Consider the following 23,332-nt stretch of genomic DNA (forward strand, 5'->3'; position numbering starts at 1 on the left):
TGTATTTCAGACAAAACTTGCAAGGCGTCAAAAAAAGGGGAGAAATCAATGGTGAAGTGGGTGAGGCATTATCCTCAAACAGCGATGAAAAAGAGGTGGCTTTAAAGGGTGGGTTCAAAGTAAGCATGAGGGCAAGGGCATAGATATCACGAGGGTTTAAAGGTGATAACGAACAAGGATGTAGGAGAGGAGGTAAATGCGCATAATAACCAAGGATATAAGTACCACAAAGGATGGAGTTAAGACAAGACCTGCAGATGAAAAAGAAGGAGGTACATCCAAGGGCCAGATAGGTAAACATCCACTCTCCAATTGAGGTGGAAGAGAGGAGATTTTTAAAGAGCCAGAATAAAGATGAGTATCAAGGCAAGATCGATGAATGACAAGAAGGTGGTGATAGCAAATAAAACACATAGCAAAGGATGGAATTGAAACAAAACTTGTAAGGCGACAAGAAGTGAAAAGAAATCAAGGAAGAGGTAGGTAACTCGCAACTCTCAAACTGGGTTGAAAGAAAGGGGAGGATTTAAAGGATAAGTTTAAGGTAAGCATTTAGGTAGAAGACATAAATATCGCAAGGGGCGAAGGCGATAACAGACAAGGGTGTGAGAGAAAGGATGAAGTCATAGAAGAGCCAGTGGCATGATTACAATGAAGAATGGAGTTATGTCAAGGCTTACATGGGGTAAAGAAGAGGATATTGCCAAGGGTAGGATAAGTAAGACACCGCCCTCAAACTGGGATAGGATATTGGAGATTTTAGAGAACGGACATAGTGTAATTACCAAGGTAAGGTCGAGAGATGAGAAAAGTAAAGATAATACCCAACCAGAGTACAAGGATGGAGTTGAAAGCTCGCAAGCGACAAGGAAGAGGATACAACCAAGGGAAAACTAGGTAAAGTACAATGCTCAGATTGAGATAGTAAAGAGGATATTTTAAAGACTGGTATAAGATAAACATCAAGGTAAGATATAGAGGTGATAAGGATGAAGGTGCTAATGGTGAAAAACATAATCCATGGACAGAGTTAAGAAAAAAATCGCAAAGTGACGAAGTGGAGAAAACAAACAAGGGTAAGATAAGTGAGGTCCCGACAGAAGAGTTGAAGTAAAAATTCATTACCGAAGGAAGTTACAAGGAATTAACGAGATCACCAAGGATGCGCGAAATAAAATGAATGCTCATGGATCATCGAGAAACAAGGGTGGTCAAGGGCGTGTAAAATGAAATATCTTAAATAGACCTTGGGATATAAAGGTAGGCATAAAAAGGATGAGAGTATGAAAGACTTCAAGGAGATGAGCATACCAATACCAAGAGACAAGAAATTGCTAAAAGATAGTGACTTAACAATAGAAGAGGAAAGGGTCTCAAAAGACAGGAAGATCATGGACATATAAACTGAAATGCCTGAGTAGGCAGTAGAAATTTAGAGACAAGTATTCGAAACAAGAGTATCAAAGGGGTACAAGCATGTCAATACCAAAGGACTAGAGTTCGCCAGATGGTAGAAATTTAATGACAAGAGGAAAGAATCCCAAACAGACAAGAAGGTTATGGTCAGCGGGCATCTACAAAGATGTCACAAGCACAAGAGTGAGATCAGATCTAATAGATTGAGAGAAGTATAGATCATACTAGAATAAAATACTTTTAGCAAGGGGGCATATAGGAGCACAACATAGAATTAGTCGAGGTGACCAATATTTTGAAGCAGAATCAAGGATGAGGTGAAGTAATAATCAATAAGTCCTTAAAACGGCCAATGCTACTCTAGGTCAGCGGTCCTACAGTCAGCAAGGCTTTGATACCACTTATGTCACACCCGGTTTTGAAGGTAAACCGAATGTGAACCATGTACGTGCCAGGATCAGTAATTCACGTACACGGCGATTACATAAATGACTCATCATAGCACAATGCTTCGAATTACAATAAAGAGTAAGTAATTATATTACAGACTAGAGCCATTTACATAATATAAATCAAAGTACACAGAATCGAAACGTAGCCAACGTAAACAACCCACCACAGGCAACTGACTGGGGGAGGTCGCTAGCCTAATCCTCGAACTCGTCGAAGTCCTAGAACTCCTGGAGATCCGCCTCGACGACTTCTTCTTTACCTGAGCATAGATTGCACCAAAGGCAACCTGGTGTTTTGTGAAAGCAAGGGTGAGTACACATCAACGTACTCAGCAAATGTCCCGTTTGGCTGTAGTGGACTAGCTTTATGTGGGGTTAAGTCAAGCAGTTGCTTTTAGTTGGTCAGGTTATTATTACTAGTAGAAAGCCAGGTTTTAGCATTAACCCAAGTTCTTAACCCAAAGTACCCTTTCCAAACGGAAAGAATACCACTTACCATTACCATAATCATAATAAAAAAACCATCATCCTCATCACCACCTGCAAACCAACCATCTCTGGTCAAAGTATCTCTAATCAAAGAGGATCCCAAGGCTGCTCTTAACCGTGAGCACGGCTGATATATCAGTTTCGATACCCTCTGCAGAGGTCGCACACTTTACCCATGAGTCGTGATTCCCGTTTTGCCCAGGGATCATGACTCCCCATTGATCACTTCCTAGGTGGTCCGGCAGGGTATCACTACGTAGCTTTTACAAAGATTCCCTAGAGGTCATAGCCGCCCGTTAGGTTTCTCCAGTTTGATAAACACAGTACCTCTCCCCGCAGGAGGATGACTAACAAAAGCAAAACGAAAGAACCTCGGCACCCAGCCTCGGCAGAGCAAGCACTGTGCCTGGACCCCATTGACGGCACAATGGCGAAGCAACTACACCTCTAGTTCCTCTAATTAATTAGCTAAGGGCGCCCCATTTCACCCTCATGGTTGCACTGTTATCCCGGGTTGTCACTCCCCAAACAGGTCCTTACGGAGAGGCACTCAGGAAACAGCCTGAGCCCCCTAAAGTATCACAGGAACATCATCGGGATAACATTTTAGTATCATAAGTATTCACATCATGTTCATTGATTCAAGTAAAGCAATAGCATAATGCTAACCATGATAACCCAAAAGGTAAACAAGGATAAGGTAAATGGAAAGCTAGTCAATCCTTAGGTTTCAATTAAGTAATGCGGGACAGTGCATTAAAAGTGAATGGGACATAATGGATCAGAGGACACTTGCCTTCACCAAACAGATGCTCAGGATCTTCAGCCTCGTAGAACTCGAAGAGTTCGATCCCTTGGTCGCCAAGCTTGACTGTCGATTCTTCGAACCTCGGAAATGGATCGCAGTCTAATCGCAACGCGAAGCGAAGGCGAACAGGCACAAGCAAACAAACATATACATATGGATAAGAACATTACACCATACAAGATAAAACATCATAAAAATGAGCAAATATAAAATAGAGAGCGCTTCTACGGTTACGCGATAAAAAGAACTGCGGTAGACGAAGCTATGGTCGAGTGGTTAGCGTGTTGACGCTAAACAAGTATTAACTATAACTTTTAGTTCAACATTATCAAATATAAATACTACACATCATTTAGTTCGATTAATCTGCTACATTAATAAATGTCAGTTAATTAAGTAATTTAATTAAAACGAGAGATTCTAAGCGAGACGAATTTACGACGTGCGAAACAACATGACAGCGTGCGAACGACGTGCGGACACGCGCGACACAACATGTGGACGAGGCACGAAACAGTGCGCGCGACCAGCGCAAATGATGCGCGAATCAGCACGCCGCCATGTGCGAAACAAACAAATGTTAAATATATATAAAGTAGTTAAGCTAATAATTGTCATGTTAATATTTATTATAAAAGCTCAAGTGGAACACTACACATTTAATCTAGTTAGAATATTAATCTAATAAATATTAGTCGAGCAAACCTTAAGTTAACTATCTAAAATATGCGATCGGACGAATTAATGTTATTAATATGAGTGTCTATAAACGAAAGTGATTTATTATAACGCGCAGGCGCCACACGACACACGTGATCGACGCGCGAGATACGCGTAACACACGAACCAGACGCGCGGCACGAACGCGCGAAGGAATGACGACGACGCGCAAACAGCGCGCGAATGACACGCGAAACAACGTACGTGACAGCATGCAAACAATGCACGACGACACGTGGACACACGTGACTTAGCGCGCGGACAACGCGTGGCGATGCGCACGATCCTCACGCGCGACACGCGAGAACCACTTAATGAACGTCGTGTTTATACTACACAATTATTAAACAAAAACATATTGAACCTGTCGGCATTTATTTACAAGTGCCGAGCTAAAAGCTATTAATTAGATTTGATTAGAGAGACAATTTAACAACATTAATTCAGCTAACATTTAATTAATTATTTAAAACATGCTTAATGATGAAACATTAGTATGAACATGTAAACTACGTTAATATGAATCTATCACGAATAGAATAGAATAAATCAGGTTTATAACTTAAAAGTACTCCAATAATTATCAATCGCGGAATAACGACGACGTGGCACATTTCTACCGGTCAAGGGCTGGCTACACGAGGGCATAGATATCATGGTCGCATAAGATCCCGGGATCATGCATGCAAGGGGGTGACGTCAGGCACAAGGGATCCTGCATGCAACATAGGGCCCAACAATTTTAAGCCGTGTTTTGGTCAAGTGCATGCAGGTGGAGTCGCATGCATGCAGGAGTGCGTGTGTAGTTGGGGCCCACGCACGATATCCTTTTTCAAAAGCTGAAACCGCCCGGGACGAAGGAATCGACCATGGTCGTTTGGCTGCGCGGAGGAAAGGCTCGGCCGTCATGGGGCGATGCTCGCCGGCGAGGGCAGGCATGGCCGCTGTGCTGCTCGACCGAGCGCCGGCTAGGCAGGGACATCGCCGGCCGGTGGCGAGGCTAGGCTGCGCCTGGTGAGCGGATGCGCGCACTGGGGAAAGGAGTCAAGAGCATGGGTGCATCGATGAGCTATGTTGCCAGGGCCGGAGACGGTGTGCTGCCCGGCGGTGGATGGTGCCACGGCGAGCGCGTGGGACCCGCGAGCAGATGCAGAGGTGGAGGCACGGCTGGGCGGGTCGATTGACGGCGCGCGCGCAGGAGAGCTCGGCGGGCTAGCAGCCAGCACGGTGGCTCACCGGCGGCTCGGCCATGGCTGGTCGAGGCGGGCCGCCGCGCGTGCCGCGCCGGGGAACAAGGAGAAAGGGGAAGGGGAGAAGGGACGCGAGCTCACCACGGTGACGAACGACGACTCCGGCGAGGCGAGCTTGGACGCTGGCGCGGACGGGGGCGCGCAGGCTCGCTGGCCGGCCGACCGGCTGCCGCGCCGCGTTTCCATGCAGCGCCGTCGGGGCTGGCCGCACGCAGGGGTGAGGATGGGCGTCGCGCCGTGGCTGGCCAGGGGACAGGGCCGCCAGGCGCCAGGGGCTCGGCCGCGGCTCACCTCGCGCGGGCGCTGGTCGCCTCGCTGGGCTGCAGCGCCGCCTGGGGCAGGAGCCAGGTGGACACGGGGCAGTTCTGGCTAATCGACGCCTGCAACCAACGGGAGAAAAAGATGTGGGAGAGAAATATGGACTGTATAGGAGAAGATAGGAAAGGTGCAGGTCGACGGGCGGTTGGACGAGGAAGAGAAACAGTAGCTGATAATGTTGACTGGCAAGTGGGACCCGGTGCAGGCGCGCATCCGCGCGGTTTGCAGGACGTGGGCGTGGCTTGAAGCGGGGCATGCGCAAGCTAATCCTGCATGGCCATGGGGACTGCATGCGTGCTCGGGATGGAAGAGAAAAAAAAGGAAAAAAGCGCGGGGCTGTGGAAAGGGGTGCGCTGGGCTGCATGCGATGGCTGCTTTTTGCTTCTTTGACCAAGCCGAGCGAGTGGACACTAGGTGCGCGCATCTACGCATGCCGCCATGCGGACGACCAGGTGGGCTTTTTCTTTTCCAATTTCTTTCTCCTTCTCTTTTCTTTATTTTGTTTCTTTTTTTTGAAAACACGTTTTAGTTTTGAACTCAAATTCAAACATGATCCCTAAATTTGCATAAATGCACCATCACAAAGGAAAAACATGTCTCGACATGCTATGCAACAATCAAGGACCCCTTTTTGGGTTTTACTTTACTAGGCTTAAACTTATTGAAAAACAAAATAGTTATCCATTTTTAAAGAAAAGAGAAAGGAAAGCGAAGAACTGAGAGAGTAACACCTTAATTTGGTGGATATTAGAATAGAAATTTCATACCCCCAAATTCAGGGTGTTACAATATTAAGTCCAAATTAGTTCATTCTAATTTCTATAATTCTATAATATTATTGTTTATCACATAGTACATCTGTTTTGACATGAAAGTCACATTAAAATTTATATTCTATTTAATCTTGTACAAAACACATAAAATCGTTAGAAATTCATAACTTTCTCATTTTAACTTCAAATTGAGTCATTCCAGTCGCAATAATTTTATTTTAATATTTTCTATCAACTAGTAACACTGTTTAGCCATGAAACTTGAAGTAAAATTGTTCATTTGAATTAATCTGTTCTAGGTGCTAAATAATTTCGAAAATTCATAATTTAATAACCGTAGCTCTCAATTTAGTGGTTCTTGTTTCTACAATCTCGTTTTGGCGCGTAGATTATTATTACACAGTTTATTCTTATGTTTGGTGTAATGTTAATTTTGCCTATACACTGTTTGTTTGTATTGCTACGACTAGTGTGAGGTCACGAGTCATCTGAAGATCATCCTGGTACCTGGAATCTCAAGGCCCAGGCAAGTTGTGCCCTTGATCACTTCTTTTACCTACTCATGTTCTAATTAATCATAATGATCTGCATAGGTTAATTTTGATGGGACCCAATAGGTTACCCTAGTTTGACTATCTTTATACCTTGAATTACCACTGGACTTTTTGGGTAGTACTTGCTATTGCTTTATGTGGTTTTGGGTATGAAGATTACACTATTCATGATTATACTTTTGTTATCAGCTGTTATTTATTCTTCATGTTAAGATCATTATGTTAATTGGAACATGGAGAACCACCCGGGAAAACAGTGCTACCACAAGGGTTTAATGGGACGCCCTTGGCCGATTAATTAGGAAAGCTAGTGGAAGACTACCTTACCCGAAAGGGGCAAGGGCAGTAGGGGAGTGGTCAGTGTAGGGAGGCCCTCAGGAGGATTTTGCTGCGATGGCGGTCCTACAAGGGATTCCTGCATTGGAGCTTCCTATAAACTGTAGCGGGTTTTCTGAAGCTAGTGGAACTTTGTAAAGGCCTCGTAGTGTTACCCTGCCTCGCCTCCTCGGTAGAGGTGTATGGGAAGTCGCGATCCCTTGGCAGATGGGTAACATGACTTGTGGGTAAAGATGTGCAACCTCTGCAGAGTGTAAAACTGGTATACTAGCCGTGCTCACGGTCATGAGCAGCTCGGACACTCACATGATTAATCTATGGAACTTAAATTCAATTTGTCATATGCATTGCATCGCAGGTGATGTTGTTACTTCTGTTCTACTATTTCATTGGGTTGGTATTTACTTATACTTAGTAATGGCTAATAAAATTTTGACCAACTTTAAAAGCAATGCTCAGCTTCAGCCATCCTCTTTGGTAAGCCTTACACTTCACATGAGCTCCCACCTTTGGCGAGTTCATGCACATTATTCCCCACAACTTGTTGAGCAATGAACGTATGTGAGCTCACTCTTGCTGTCTCACACCCCCCCACAGGTCAAGAACAGGTACCGCAGGATGAGGCACTTGGAGGATGCTGCGATGTGTTCGTGAGAGGTCTAGGCCGTCGTCTCCCAGTCAACTTTGGGTTGCTGGACCGTTGTCTCCATATAATGTAATTATTTATTTATTTTGTATAGAACTCCTGTTATATAGTAAAGATGTGACATTCGATCCTGTGCCATGATTCATCATATGTGTGAGACTTGGTCCCAGCACACCTGGTGATTATGTTCGCGCCCGGGTCTTGGTGCCCCGAAACCCGGGTGTGACAATAAGATACCAATTTGAAATTCTTTTAGAAACACTTTTTTAATACCAATTGAGAAACTACAAATTTTTGAAATTGGTGGTGGTGCGGTCCTTTTGCTTTGGGCTAATACTTTCTCCCCTTTGGCATGAATCGCCAAAAACGGATACTTGAGTGAAATATAAGCCCTTTTACTACTTTCTCCCCCTATGGTAAATAACATATGAGTGAAGATTATACCAAAGTTGGAGAGTGGTGCGGAGTGACGGCGAAGGATGAGTAATTCGATAGAGTGGAGTGGAAGCCTTGTCTTCGCCGAAGACTCCTATTCCCTTTCAATCTATGACTTTGTATAAAATACACTTGAAATCCACATTAGTCATAGCACATGAAAGAGATGTGATCAAAGATATATAAATGAGCTATATGTGCAAGGTATCAATCAAAATTCCTAGAATCAAGAATATTTAGCTCATGCCTAAGTTTGGTAAAAGTTTGCTCATCTAATGGCTTGGTAAAGATATCGGCTAATTGTTCTTTGGTGTTAATATATGCAATCTCGATATCCCCCTTTTGTTGGTGATCCCTAAAAAAATGATAGTGAATGGCTATGTGTTTAGTGCGGCTATGCTCAACGGGATTATCCGCCATGCGGATTGCACTCTCATTATCACATATAAGAGGAACTTTGGTTAATTTGTAACCATAGTCCCTAAGGGTTTGCCTCATCCAAAGCAATTGCGCGCAACAATGGCCTGCGGCAATATACTCGCCTTCGGCGGTAGAAAGAGCTACAAAATTTTGCTTCTTTGAAGCCGAAGACACCAGAGATCTTCCCAAAAACTGGCAAGTCCCTGATGTGCTCTTTCTATTAATTTTACACGCTGCCCAATCAGCATCCGAATAACCAATTAAATCAAATATGGATCCCCTAGGGTACCAAAGGCCAAACTTAGGAGTATAAACTAAATATCTCAAGATTTGTTTTACGGCCCTAATGTGAACTTCCTTAGGATCGGCTTAGAATCTTGCACACATGCATACGGAAAGCATAATATCCGGTCGAGATGCACATAAATAGAGTAAAGATCCTATCATCGACCGGTATACCTTTTGATCTACGGATTTACCTCTCGTGTCGAGGTTGAGATGCCCATTTGTTCCCATGGGTGTCTTGATGGGCTTGGCATCCTTCATCCCAAACTTGGTGAGTATGTCTTGAATGTACTTCGTTTGGCTAATGAAGGTGCCCTCTCGGAGTTGCTTCACTTGAAATCCTAAGAAATACTTCAACTCCCCCATCATAGACATCTCGAATTTTTGTGTCGTGATCCTACTAAACTCTTCACATATAGATTCGTTAGTAGACCCAAATATGATATCATCCACATAAATTTGGCATACAAACAAATCATTTGCAAGTGTTTTAGTAAAGAGAGTAGGATCGGCCTTTCCGACTTTGAAGCCATTTGCGATAAGGAAATCTCTTAGGCATTCATACCATGCTCTTGGGGCTTGCTTGAGCTCATAAAGCGCCTTAGAGAGTTTATAGACATGGTTAGGGTACTCACTATCTTCAAAGCCGGGAGGTTGCTCAACATAGACCTCCTCCTTGATTGGTCCATTGAGGAAGGCACTTTTCACGTCCATTTGATAAAGCTTGAAGCCATGGTAAGTAGCATAGGCAAGTAATATACGCATTGATTCTAGCCTAGCTACGGGTGCATAGGTTTCACCGAAATCCAAACCTTCGACTTGTGAATATCCCTTGGCCACAAGTCGGGCTTTGTTCCTTGTCACCACACCATGCTCATCTTGTTTGTTGCGGAAGACCCACTTGGTTCCTACAACATTTTGGTTAGGACGTGGAACTAAATGCCATACCTCGTTCCTTGTGAAGTTGTTGAGCTCCTCTTGCATCGCCATCACCCAATCTGAATCCCTTAATGCATCTTCTACTCTATATGGCTCAATAGAAGACACAAAGGAGTAATGTTCACAGAAATGAGCAACACGGGGATGTCAATAGAAGACACAAAGTAGTTACCCCCTTATGAATGTCGTCGAGGATGGAGTTCACGGGGTGATCTCGTTGGATTGCTTGGTGGACTCTTGGGTGTGGCGGTCCTGGACCGTCATCATCTTCCTTGTCTTGATCATGGGCATCTCCCCCTTGATCATTACTCTCCTCTTGAGGTGGCTCATCATCTTGATCCTCATCTTCATCATCTTGAGCTTGATCCTCATCTTAGGTTGGTGGAGATGCTTGCATGGAGGAAGATGGTTGATCTTGTGCTTGTGGAGGCTCTTCGGATTCCTTAGGACACACATCCCCAATGGACATGTTCCTTAGTGCGACGCACGGAGCCTCTTCATCATCTAGCTCATCAAGATCAACTTGCTCTACTTGAGAGCCGTTAGTCTCATCAAACACAATGTCACAAGAAACTTCAACTAGTCCAGTGGACTTGTTAAAGACTCTATATGCCCTTATGTTTGAATCATATCCTAGTAAAAAGCCTTCTACAACCTTAGGAGCAAATTTGGATTTTCTACCTCTTTTAACAAGAATAAAACATTTGCTACCAAAGACTCTAAAATATGAAACATTGGGCTTTTTACCGGTTAGGAGTTTGTATGATGTCTTCTTGAGGATTCGGTGCAGATATAACCGATTGATGGCGTAGCAAGCGGTGTTGACCGCCTCGGCCCAAAACCGATCCGAAGTCTTGTATTCATTAAGCATGGTCCTTGCCATGTCCAATAGAGTTCTATTCTTCCTCTCCACTACACCATTTTGTTGTGCGTGTAGGGGGAAGAGAACTCATGCTTGATGCTCTCCTCCTCAAGAAAGCCTTCAATTTGAGAGTTCTTGAACTCCGTTCCATTGTCGCTTCTTATCTTCTTGATCCTTAAGCCGAACTCATTTTGAGCCCGTCTTAAAAATCCTTTCAAAGTTTCTTGGGTTTGAGATTTTTCCTGCAAAAAGAATAACCAAGTGAAGCGAGAATAGTCATCCTCAATTACAAGACAATACTTACTCCCGCCGATGCTTTTGTAAGCTATCGGGCCGAATAGGTCCATGTGGAGTAGCTCAAGCGGCCTGTCGGTCGTCATGATGTTCTTGTGTGGATGATGAACACCAACTTGCTTTCCTGCCTGACATGCGCTACAAACCTTGTCTTTCTCAAAATGAACATTGGTTAGTCCCAAAATGTGTTCTCCCTTTATAAGCTTATGAAGATTCTTCATCTCAACATGGGCTAGTCGACGGTGCCAGAGCCAACCCATGTTAGTCTTAGCAATTAAGCAAGTGTCGAGTTCAGCTCTATCAAAATCTACTAAGTATAGCTGACCCTCTAACACTCCCTTAAATGCTACTGAATTATCACTTCTTCTAAAGACAGTAACACCTATATCCGTAAAAAGACAATTGTAGCCCATTTTACATAATTGCGAAACGGAAAGCAAATTGTAATCTAAAGAATCTACAAGAAAAACATTGGAAATAGAATGGTCAGGAGATATAGCAATTTTACCCAATCCTTTGACCAAACCTTGATTTCCATCCCCGAATGTGATAGCTCGTTGGGGGTCTTGGTTTTTCTCGTAGGAGGACACCATCTTCTTCTCCCCTGTCATGTGGTTCGTGCACCCGCTATCGATGATCCAACTTGAGCCCCCGGATGCATAAACCTACAAAACAAGTTTAGGCCTTGTTCTTAGGTGTCACACCCGTTTCCCAAGGGCAGAGCCGGGTGCATAGCATATGTGTGCCAGGATCTATTTCCACACATATGTTGACGTCACAAGTGTAATATATCAAAAGAACAATGCATAAAAGTGTAAATAACGATTATATTAACATATTACACTTTGAACAGACATAATGTCTTAACCTTTATTCATCAAAGTACAGCGAAACAAGGACATCCATCCACAGGAAGATGACCGGGGGTATCACTAGACTAGCATCCATGGAGTTCAACATCATATCTTCATCTGCAAACTTCTGATCAAAATTAAGCAAGGGTGAGCTCACTTATGGTCGGGGCTCAGCAAGTGGGGGAAAAACTAATGCAAGGTAACAAGGTGAGGCTGAGGTTGAGCAGTAAGCATTTTAGTTGGTCAACATTTTATTAACAACACCTGTCTTACTAATAAGTGTGAATCCCAAGTATTCCCTTTAAACAAAGGTACAAGAGTATATCAAAAACACTTAAGTGAAACCACTTAAGCAAACCATTGGCAGATCATCGGATCTCGATTTATTTTCATCTTCAAGTTCAATTATCATGTGAGGAGTCCAGGCTGCTCATAACCGTGAGCACGGCTGATATATCAGTTTTACACTCTGCAGAGGTGGCGCATCTTTACCCATGAGTCGCGATTCCCTTCTAGCCCGGGTTAGCTAGACCCGTATTCACTTCCGAGGTGAATGGCCAGGGTCTCACTACGAGGCTTCTCCCTAGAGTCCTCATTACGCAAATGCTGGAAATGGTCAAACTGCATAAGGCACACTTACTGTAACCAACTTATAGTCCGGACCACAGGGTAAAGCTTTGGGAACTATGCCCGTATCCAATCTGCCTGAGCCAGAACTATAAGAGCTTGCCAGATGCCCCCGTTCCTGTCGACCACGACCAGCACCCAACATAAGACTTCCCTAGTTATTTAGCCAAGACCAGAGCCATGATAGTTCTCATGGTAGCACTGTTTTCCCGGGTGGTCACTCCATGTTCCAATTAATATGCAATAATCTTGTTTAACCATCGGGTTAACAACAACAAAGTAATCTTACCATTTGGAACATTAATATCATAAGCGGGAGTGACTGCATAAAGTTAAGTTGTAGCAATAGCATAGCTACTTGGTTAAATCATAATCCCAGGTTAAACAAGGAGTAAGGTTGGAAAGGTTATCTAAATAGGTAACCCGTCAAGTTATGCATATATATCCAAAAGAGTAAACTTTATTAAATGTATTGTTTGGGATCAAACAGAGTATGCAGAGGGAGAAGTCCACTTGCCTTGCTTATTGAAAACTTGAGGTTCTTCCACGGATAGGAATAGATCTTGATTCTTAACTACTAGATCAACCACTGAATATCACACAAACAAACAAGAAGAACAAACACCACTCAATAACATACCACATTCACCATACGTAAAGCTAAAAGAAAGCCTAACGAAAAGAACGTTTGCTTTTCAAAAACGTCGTAAGTAATGGTTATAATAAGAAGGTATTCTTTTAAAAAATGTGTGATCTATACTTTATAAAACAAGACATGAGCTTAAAATATCTTAACTAAAATATACAAATATTAAGATTACCAAATTAATCTTTTATAAAACGTCTTATGTGATATGTCTAAGATTAAGGGTTTATAAGATGATAAAACACGTTATTAAACATTACTTTTATAACAAGCTCATAAATAGCTTAAACAACTTTTTATGTGAAAAGATCATAATTATATTATTAATCACCTATTTAAGACGAGTTAGGTTATAAGCATTAAGTGGATTTTCATGCAAAAGATAATAAACAAATAACTATCTTTCAATTTCATTAGAAGCACATAGCCTATATTATTATACTTGAAGTCAATATATATAAAGTAACATTTTAAGTTATAAAAGAATATGAACACTAATTATTTTATTTTATTCTTTAGGAACAACTAAGTGATTCGTATATAATGTGTACTAAATTCTATGAAATCATTAATCATACCATAAATCTAGTTATGCACAAATTGGCTATAAGTTTGATTAATAAATTACGAGAAAAGATAATTAAGCCCTTATTTATATTTAGTTTTAATTTAGGCACTAATGATCTAATTCATTAATAAGGAAAATATATTTGACATTATATAAACTATCAATTTAATTTAGTTATGATGGTATAAGCACATAATTAAGTCATTTTAACATTTATTAGAAAACTCTATTTTTTTCTTAGTGGGAGTAAAGAATGTTTGACCATAAAAACATATAACATTTTGATTATAAATCTGAATCACACTTTATGAGCAACATATAATTATTTACCTAATGTTTTTATTTACGAAAAGATGGTCTACAATTCTTTTTAATTTCATATTTGGAAAACTATGTATAAAATGATTATAACAACATAAATCAATTAATTTACTAAATCATGTGAACCGTTTAAAAATACTATTTAAAATTGTTTAACACATAATTATGAAACTAACAAAACCATTTCTATTTAATTGGGTTCCTAATATACATTTTATACTGTAACAGGGACCTACACATAAATAAAGCTAGACTAGAAGGGTTAGCTAATAAATTTATATTTTTGTATACATACGTCATTATAAATAATTATCTCTTATTTTCTTTGTTATAAATCGATTGTACAAAACAAGGTTCTAATTAGTTTACAAGAACATGTGAATTATTGTAAACAATAGTATAAAGTATTTTGTATAAACTTATAAAATTAACAACACCGTTATAAAATTATTTGCACTCTAAATAATTATTTTATTAAACAAAAATTGTCGCAGGGGCTACCTCACTAATAACTGTAGCCGACAGGAGTCAGTTCACAAAATGTCGTCTTCTACCTTCGTCACGGCAACAGAACAGGCGCCGGTGGAAACACAATGCAGGGAGGCCTCCGGTGGCAGGGTCTCGGACGTGGGATGTTAATGGCACGAGGGGCGAAGCTTCGTCATGGAGCTCCCACGAGGGCAATGACCGACGAGCAAGGACGAACAACGTCGATGGCGAGTGGATGACGAGGTGGCTTCGGCACGATCGGGAAACGTCGACGAATGATGATTGTGCACAGCAGCCAAGAGCAATAGCTTCGGCGAGGGCGACGACAGGGAACTGGGCGTGGGCAGGGGATTCACAGCCGGCGAGCGATGCACGACGATGACACGAACAGACACCCGGTGCACAGCAGATAGGAGCAGAGGCTTCAGCGACGTCGCGACAGCGAATTCCAGCGAGCTGCGAGCGACTGTAGAGCGACGACGCTGACAGGGAACTTGGTGGCAAGTAATAGAGGCAAGCAGAGCATGCGCGCAGTCACGGCGAGGAGGCGATTGTGGGCGCGGCTTCGCAATAACCCGACGGGCGCAGGAACTACGTCGGCGGCAAGCGACGACGCAACAATGACGGTTGTGCTTAAATAGGCCAAGGATGGGAGGAGAAATCGAATGGCTTCACGCGCCTTGAAGGCTATTTGCTGCACTATAATTCGAAGTAACAATCACACCATTAATAAAGTTTCCTAACGGTAGAAGAATGGCTGGCAGAGGAGTAAATCATGCAAGGAAGAGAAACTGTCACAAAAAAATCGCCATTAATGGGAGAGAGAGAGGGAGAAACGGCTGCCCGTTTCCGGCTCATGGAGGCGGACAGGCGCGACGTTTTGGTCGGGGTCCTAGGCACGCTCGGCAGCGGGGTCGGGCTGCGCGGGACTCGGCCGTGGGCGCGGCGGCTGCTCCGCTTGAGGCGCGCTGGTGCGGGGCGCGGTCGGGTGCAGGGAACTGCGCGGGCGTCGAGGCTTGCGCGGCTGGGCGGGTCGCGCGGCGAGGCCTGGCGCGCGGGCTCCTGGGCGAGCAGCTGGGCGCGTCGGCTGCAGGGGCGCGACGGGGTTCGCGGTTCTTGGCAGCTGGAAGCATGGGCGTCGGATGCCAGGGAGAGAGAAGCAGGGAGGGGAGAAGAGAGAGAAGCTAGAGGAGAGAGAGAGGTGGCCAGGTGGGGGCGGCGGCTAGCAAGGAGGAGATGGAATGGCGGCTGGCGGCTGGTAAACAGGGAGCACGCGCGTTAGGGTTAGGGGCGGCTGTGGTTGCTTGTTGGGCCTAATGGGCCATATGGTCGGCTAGGGTTAGATTAGGTTTTGTTTTTTTTCTATTTCCTTTTCAAATTTCGAAATACATTTTAAATAATCATAAAATTCATATTAATCAAACCAAAATTATTTATAAATAAAATATTAATTCTTTGACTAATATTTATATTATTTATGTAAATTTTCATTTAAGAGGAAATGCTATATAATATCTAAAATCAATTATGAGAAATCAAAAATCATTCCAAATGCACATAAATAACAAATACTTAAAAGAAAATTTTTTATTTCATTAATAACCAAATGTATTATTTTTATTTAATGATTTTTTTGTAGTGTCACAAATCTACCCCTCTTAAAAAGAATCTCGTCCTCGAGATTAAGGAAGGCTAGCATGAAAGCAAAGGAGATACATTGTTATTGGTAGGTTCTTAGTTCACATCGAACTCCTCCAAACTTAAGGAACTTCCTTACTTCTTTGCTCCAAAATGTATACTAATCAAGCGACCTTCATCATCATACTTATAAAATGGTGGGTCTTCTGAACTATTGCTTAGGTCATGCTTGGCAGCTTTCTTCTCTAGTCGGTCTAGACGCTTCTTGGGGCATTCGCGAATAAGATGTCCTTCGTTTTTGCAGTAGTAGCAAGCACCTCTTGCTTTGAGTTCTTTGCGAGTCAACTTTGCTTGACCAACAGGGGGTGAGGGTTCATTGGGTGTCTGTATCTCATGTAGCTGAGCCTGACTTGATTCTTCTGTTTGGGTATCCATGTGTTTTGTGGCTTTCGCTTGAGGTGGACTAATCATGTATCCAAACATTTTTCTATTCCTTTTGTTGTTCTTCATTCCATTCATCGAATATCTCGGTGACTCATTTTTCTCGTTCATAGTTGTTAAGACAGGAGTATTGTCGTTGGCATTATTTACTTCCTTTCCATTGGGGTTCATCATCTGGTTAGAGAGTAAAAGAGATAGTGAGACAAGATTACATAAGCGGCTTGTACGATATGAAGATAAAGGGTGGACACAACTTTTTGATTTCCAAAATAAGATTCGTCAAGGAACAAGGATGGTTTCAGATTTCTCCTAGCTTCATCATACTACAAGAGTGTACAAGTGTTATAATCCTTAGCATAGATCCTTTTGAACCTTATAAATTATAGAGCATGATATCCAAATAATCTTTCTGATCCAAGAGTATTTCTTTGAGCACAATTTGAGAGAAAAACTTGAGCGGGACTTTAGGGCAACTAGAGTAGAGCATCACATTGTTTGCATATAGTAGATGACACCATACTTTATTTTCTTTATAAAGAGGCAAAACACAATAGGTGCGAGAGATTCTCCAAATTTATTCATATATCACTTAGCACAATTACAATCTCTCAAAGGGGCAACAACTTGACACTTTTTTTTGTGAGACATACTCCTTCTTCTAGATAAATGATATATTATTCTTCCTTGTCAGATGTACCAATCTTCAGTGCTGGAGGTCGGTCGTCTTCAACTACTATTCTTTCTCCAGATGGAGTTTCCAAACACATGGTTCTCTCAGTATGTTGGATTACTGCCTTAGTTCTTTGTAACCAATTCTTTCCAAGAATCACATCCTTTCCAATTGATTCTATCACTAGGAGATCAGCTGGAAAATCTATCCCGTTGATTTTAACACTTACTTTCGGACATATGTAGTTTACTAACATTTTTCCTTTAGGTGTACTGATGGTCTTCCTTGATCTCAAGGGACACTTGAAGATACCATACTTTGTTGCAAACTGGGCACTGATAAAAGAATGTGTTGTACGAGGATCATACAACACGGTGGCGATGGTTGTGTGAATGACCAGTGTTCCAAAAATTACTGCATCATCATATGGAATGGTTCCTATCACTGCATAACTTATCCTTCCTGTGGTCTCTTTCCGTTGTTTATTCTTTGTTGATGCATGAGTTTGAGGGTGTTGTCTTTTCTTTTGGACCTTATTGATCTCCACATCCTTCTTAGGACAACCATTAACAAGATGGCCGGTATCACCACAGCCAAAACAAGCACGACTTGATAAGTTACATGGTGGAGTTGTCTTTATGGTGTTGGTAGAAATTTCTGTGCATTTTTGTTCACATTCCATGACTGAAGACTGAGATAGCTTCATCTCGGAGGTAATCTGAAGTGAACTCTTCTCAAGACAGTTACGGAAGTAATGACCTTCACGTCCACATTGATAGCAAGCTTTTCTTGAAGTTATTTCTTGACTTTTTCCATGTTTCCCTTTTTGTTTCTTGGACCTGATGTGACGACGAGGCTGAAACTGTGTGCAAGTAATAGTCCATCCATCAATGTAACACTCTTGTGTTTCTTCTTGGGGCTGGGCATCCTTGTGATGTTTCCTTTTTGGATTACCTGGCAACTCATCGTCTGATAGTGCATCTGCTATTAGTTGTTCTTGGGGAGACCATTGACTTTTTATGCCCGAAAACAAAATTCGGTTCTTCTGTTTTGTAGTTTCACTTCCGTTTGTACTGATCTGGCGACAAGGAATTCCATAGTACTCGCAACAACAACATGTTCCAAGGTCACTTGTCTGATGGTTTGGTTGTGCATCATTTTGGGTCTTGATTGTCTGTTCATCAGCTGTTTTATTTAGAGTGTTGTTTTGACTTGCCAACACACTGTATTCTTTGCACTTAGTGACATCACTTGTAGTTGACATTCCAAGGTCTGACATCTGTATGGGTATGGAAGAATGGAAGGGACGAAAGGGTTGAGCAAAGACAGATTTTAGAGAGCAGAGAAAACCCATCTATCTAAGGTTTTACCTAGCTAACTGATGTCATTGTGGACAAAAGTCACACAATACACCAACAATCATTTCAAAGAAGCAAACCAATCATGAACACAAGGGACAATGAATTCAAACATACCAGCACAACACAATCCAATTCTACTCATTCAACAAAACAAAAGGTGAGACAAGGTTTGGAATAACAAAGATATTATAAAGTCAAGGAGTCAGGTAAGAAATAGTGAGGAGTTAGACAAGACATATTTGTTGGTGGCCAAAAGTGAAATAAGATAACCATGAACTATTAAAGTGAGGATAAATGATACAACCAAGGTTATAAAGTGAGTTAGGGAGAAAGCGTTATCAAGGAGAAAAGTAGAGAGGCAAATGTTTAATATATCAAGGTAGATATTGCCTAAGGATGACAATACAATGGCAAGGAAACAAAAGTATAAGAAGTCAAGGGTTTTATAGCAATATTATGGATTAGAAAACCACTATAATATAATGTCGTCTTTACCGATCTAGTCGAAAATCTTAATACTAAAGAACAATCCTATCAACTTAGCCAAGAAGTCAAATAATAGATCCAGGGGATCCATAACAAAACTTCTTGCAGAGTGGGGATAAGATAGAGAATAGGGCATCGTCGATAGCTTCGAGAGGGTTTCTTCTGGCAAACTTCGCTTCAAGTTCCGCAATCCTAGCTTGATCATCTTGCAATGCTTCTCATTAGAACCTTCTGATAGACCAAAAATTAGACAAGAAGGGTTGAAGATAAAAGAGACGAGTTTTTGTATAAAGTAAGTTTTTATGGAGACAATTAAGTCAAGTTTTGAATGACTGACTGGGCTTTCCATTTCTAACTAATCTAGCGACCTACGGTCACATTGCTTTGATACCACTTCTGTCACACCCGTTTCCCAAGGGCAGAGCCGGGTGCATAGCATATGTGTGCCAGGATCTATTTCCACACATATGTTGACGTCACAAGTGTAATATATCAAAAGAACAATGCATAAAAGTGTAAATAACGATTATATTAACATATTACACTTTGAACAGACATAATGTCTTAACCTTTATTCATCAAAGTACAGCGAAACAAGGACATCCATCCACAGGAAGATGACCGGGGGTATCACTAGACTAGCATCCATGGAGTTCAACATCATATCTTCATCTGCAAACTTCTGATCAAAATTAAGCAAGGGTGAGCTCACTTATGGTCGGGGCTCAGCAAGTGGGGGAAAAACTAATGCAAGGTAACAAGGTGAGGCTGAGGTTGAGCAGTAAGCATTTTAGTTGGTCAACATTTTATTAACAACACATGTCTTACTAATAAGTGTGAATCCCAAGTATTCCCTTTAAACAAAGGTACAAGAGTATATCAAAAACACTTAAGTGAAACCACTTAAGCAAACCATTGGCAGATCATCGGATCTCGATTTATTTTCATCTTCAAGTTCAATTATCATGTGAGGAGTCCAGGCTGCTCATAACCGTGAGCACGGCTGATATATCAGTTTTACACTCTGCAGAGGTGGCGCATCTTTACCCATGAGTCGCGATTCCCTTCTAGCCCGGGTTAGCTAGACCCGTATTCACTTCCGAGGTGAATGGCCAGGGTCTCACTACGAGGCTTCTCCCTAGAGTCCTCATTACGCAAATGTTGGAAATGGTCAAACTGCATAAGGCACACCTACCGTAACCAACTTATAGTCCGGACCACAGGGTAAAGCTTTGGGAACTATGCCCGTATCCAATCTGCCTGAGCCAGAACTATAAGAGCTTGCCAGATGCCCCCGTTCCTGTCGACCACGACCAGCACCCAACATAAGACTTCCCTAGTTATTTAGCCAAGACCAGAGCCATGATAGTTCTCATGGTAGCACTGTTTTCCCGGGTGGTCACTCCATGTTCCAATTAATATGCAATAATCTTGTTTAACCATCGGGTTAACAACAACAAAGTAATCTTACCATTTGGAACATTAATATCATAAGCGGGAGTGACTGCATAAAGTTAAGTTGTAGCAATAGCATAGCTACTTGGTTAAATCATAATCCCAGGTTAAACAAGGAGTAAGGTTGGAAAGGTTATCTAAATAGGTAACCCGTCAAGTTATGCATATATATCCAAAAGAGTAAACTTTATTAAATGTATTGTTTGGGATCAAACAGAGTATGCAGAGGGAGAAGTCCACTTGCCTTGCTTATTGAAAACTTGAGGTTCTTCCACGGATAGGAATAGATCTTGATTCTTAACTACTAGATCAACCACTGAATATCACACAAACAAACAAGAAGAACAAACACCACTCAATAACATACCACATTCACCATACGTAAAGCTAAAAGAAAGCCTAACGAAAAGAACGTTTGCTTTTCAAAAACGTCGTAAGTAATGGTTATAATAAGAAGGTATTCTTTTAAAAAATGTGTGATCTATACTTTATAAAACAAGACATGAGCTTAAAATATCTTAACTAAAATATACAAATATTAAGATTACCAAATTAATCTTTTATAAAACGTCTTATGTGATATGTCTAAGATTAAGGGTTTATAAGATGATAAAACACGTTATTAAACATTACTTTTATAACAAGCTCATAAATAGCTTAAACAACTTTTTATGTGAAAAGATCATAATTATATTATTAATCACCTATTTAAGACGAGTTAGGTTATAAGCATTAAGTGGATTTTCATGCAAAAGATAATAAACAAATAACTATCTTTCAATTTCATTAGAAGCACATAGCCTATATTATTATACTTGAAGTCAATATATATAAAGTAACATTTTAAGTTATAAAAGAATATGAACACTAATTATTTTATTTTATTCTTTAGGAACAACTAAGTGATTCGTATATAATGTGTACTAAATTCTATGAAATCATTAATCATACCATAAATCTAGTTATGCACAAATTGGCTATAAGTTTGATTAATAAATTACGAGAAAAGATAATTAAGCCCTTATTTATATTTAGTTTTAATTTAGGCACTAATGATCTAATTCATTAATAAGGAAAATATATTTGACATTATATAAACTATCAATTTAATTTAGTTATGATGGTATAAGCACATAATTAAGTCATTTTAACATTTATTAGAAAACTCTATTTTTTTCTTAGTGGGAGTAAAGAATGTTTGACCATAAAAACATATAACATTTTGATTATAAATCTGAATCACACTTTATGAGCAACATATAATTATTTACCTAATGTTTTTATTTACGAAAAGATGGTCTACAATTCTTTTTAATTTCATATTTGGAAAACTATGTATAAAATGATTATAACAACATAAATCAATTAATTTACTAAATCATGTGAACCGTTTAAAAATACTATTTAAAATTGTTTAACACATAATTATGAAACTAACAAAACCATTTCTATTTAATTGGGTTCCTAATATACATTTTATACTGTAACAGGGACCTACACATAAATAAAGCTAGACTAGAAGGGTTAGCTAATAAATTTATATTTTTGTATACATACGTCATTATAAATAATTATCTCTTATTTTCTTTGTTATAAATCGATTGTACAAAACAAGGTTCTAATTAGTTTACAAGAACATGTGAATTATTGTAAACAATAGTATAAAGTATTTTGTATAAACTTATAAAATTAACAACACCGTTATAAAATTATTTGCACTCTAAATAATTATTTTATTAAACAAAAATTGTCGCAGGGGCTACCTCACTAATAACTGTAGCCGACAGGAGTCAGTTCACAAAATGTCGTCTTCTACCTTCGTCACGGCAACAGAACAGGCGCCGGTGGAAACACAATGCAGGGAGGCCTCCGGTGGCAGGGTCTCGGACGTGGGATGTTAATGGCACGAGGGGCGAAGCTTCGTCGTGGAGCTCCCACGAGGGCAATGACCGACGAGCAAGGACGAACAACGTCGATGGCGAGTGGATGACGAGGTGGCTTCGGCACGATCGGGAAACGTCGACGAATGATGATTGTGCACAGCAGCCAAGAGCAATAGCTTCGGTGAGGGCGACGACAGGGAACTGGGCGTGGGCAGGGGATTCACAGCCAGCGAGCGATGCACGACGATGACACGAACAGACACCCGGTGCACAGCAGATAGGAGCAGAGGCTTCAGAGACGTCGCGACAGCGAATTCCAGCGAGCTGCGAGCGACTGTAGAGCGACGACGCTGACAGGGAACTTGGTGGCAAGTAATAGAGGCAAGCAGAGCATGCGCGCAGTCACGGCGAGGAGGCGATTGTGGGCGCGGCTTCGCAATAACCCGACGGGCGCAGGAACTACGTCGGCGGCAAGCGACGACGCAACAATGACGGTTGTGCTTAAATAGGCCAAGGATGGGAGGAGAAATCAAATGGCTTCACGCGCCTTGAAGGCTATTTGCTGCACTATAATTCGAAGTAACAATCACACCATTAATAAAGTTTCCTAACGGTAGAAGAATGGCTGGCAGAGGAGTAAATCATGCAAGGAAGAGAAACTGTCACAAAAAAATCGCCATTAATGGGAGAGAGAGGGAGAAACGGCTGCCCGTTTCCGGCTCATGGAGGCGGACAGGCGCGACGTTTTGGTCGGGGTCCTAGGCACGCTCGGCAGCGGGGTCGGGCTGCGCGGGACTCGGCCGTGGGCGCGGCGGCTGCTCCGCTTGAGGCGCGCTGGTGCGGGGCGCGGTCGGGTGCAGGGAACTGCGCGGGCGTCGAGGCTTGCGCGGCTGGGC

At 41.6% G+C, this 23,332-nt stretch overlaps 1 protein-coding gene across 1 annotated transcript; it reads right to left on the reverse strand.

The window, feature by feature from the left end:
• Positions 1-1,970: 1,970 nt before the first annotated feature.
• On the reverse strand, positions 1,971-5,899 carry LOC118473133 (uncharacterized). Its single transcript, XM_035961757.1, has 2 exons — positions 5,217-5,899; positions 1,971-3,264 (listed from the first exon to the last, which is right to left on the reverse strand). The coding sequence occupies exons 1-2, from the start codon at positions 5,875-5,877 to the stop codon at positions 3,092-3,094; spliced, it is 834 nt and encodes a 277-aa protein (XP_035817650.1). The 5' UTR covers positions 5,878-5,899; the 3' UTR covers positions 1,971-3,091.
• Between the last annotated feature and the right edge of the window lie 17,433 nt (positions 5,900-23,332).

The sequence above is a fragment of the Zea mays genome, chromosome 8 (genome assembly GCF_902167145.1).
Source record: "Zea mays cultivar B73 chromosome 8, Zm-B73-REFERENCE-NAM-5.0, whole genome shotgun sequence".
NCBI lineage: Eukaryota > Viridiplantae > Streptophyta > Magnoliopsida > Poales > Poaceae > Zea > Zea mays.

Coding starts and splice junctions, on each gene's coding strand:
- LOC118473133 (XM_035961757.1), bottom strand. CDS start 5,877: ATGCGCGCACCTAGTGTCCACTCGCTCGGCTTGGTCAAAGAAGCAAAA. Junction 3,265..5,216: donor AGTCGTCGTTCGTCACCGTG/GTGAGCTCGCGT, acceptor CGTTGCGATTAG/ACTGCGATCCATTTCCGAGG.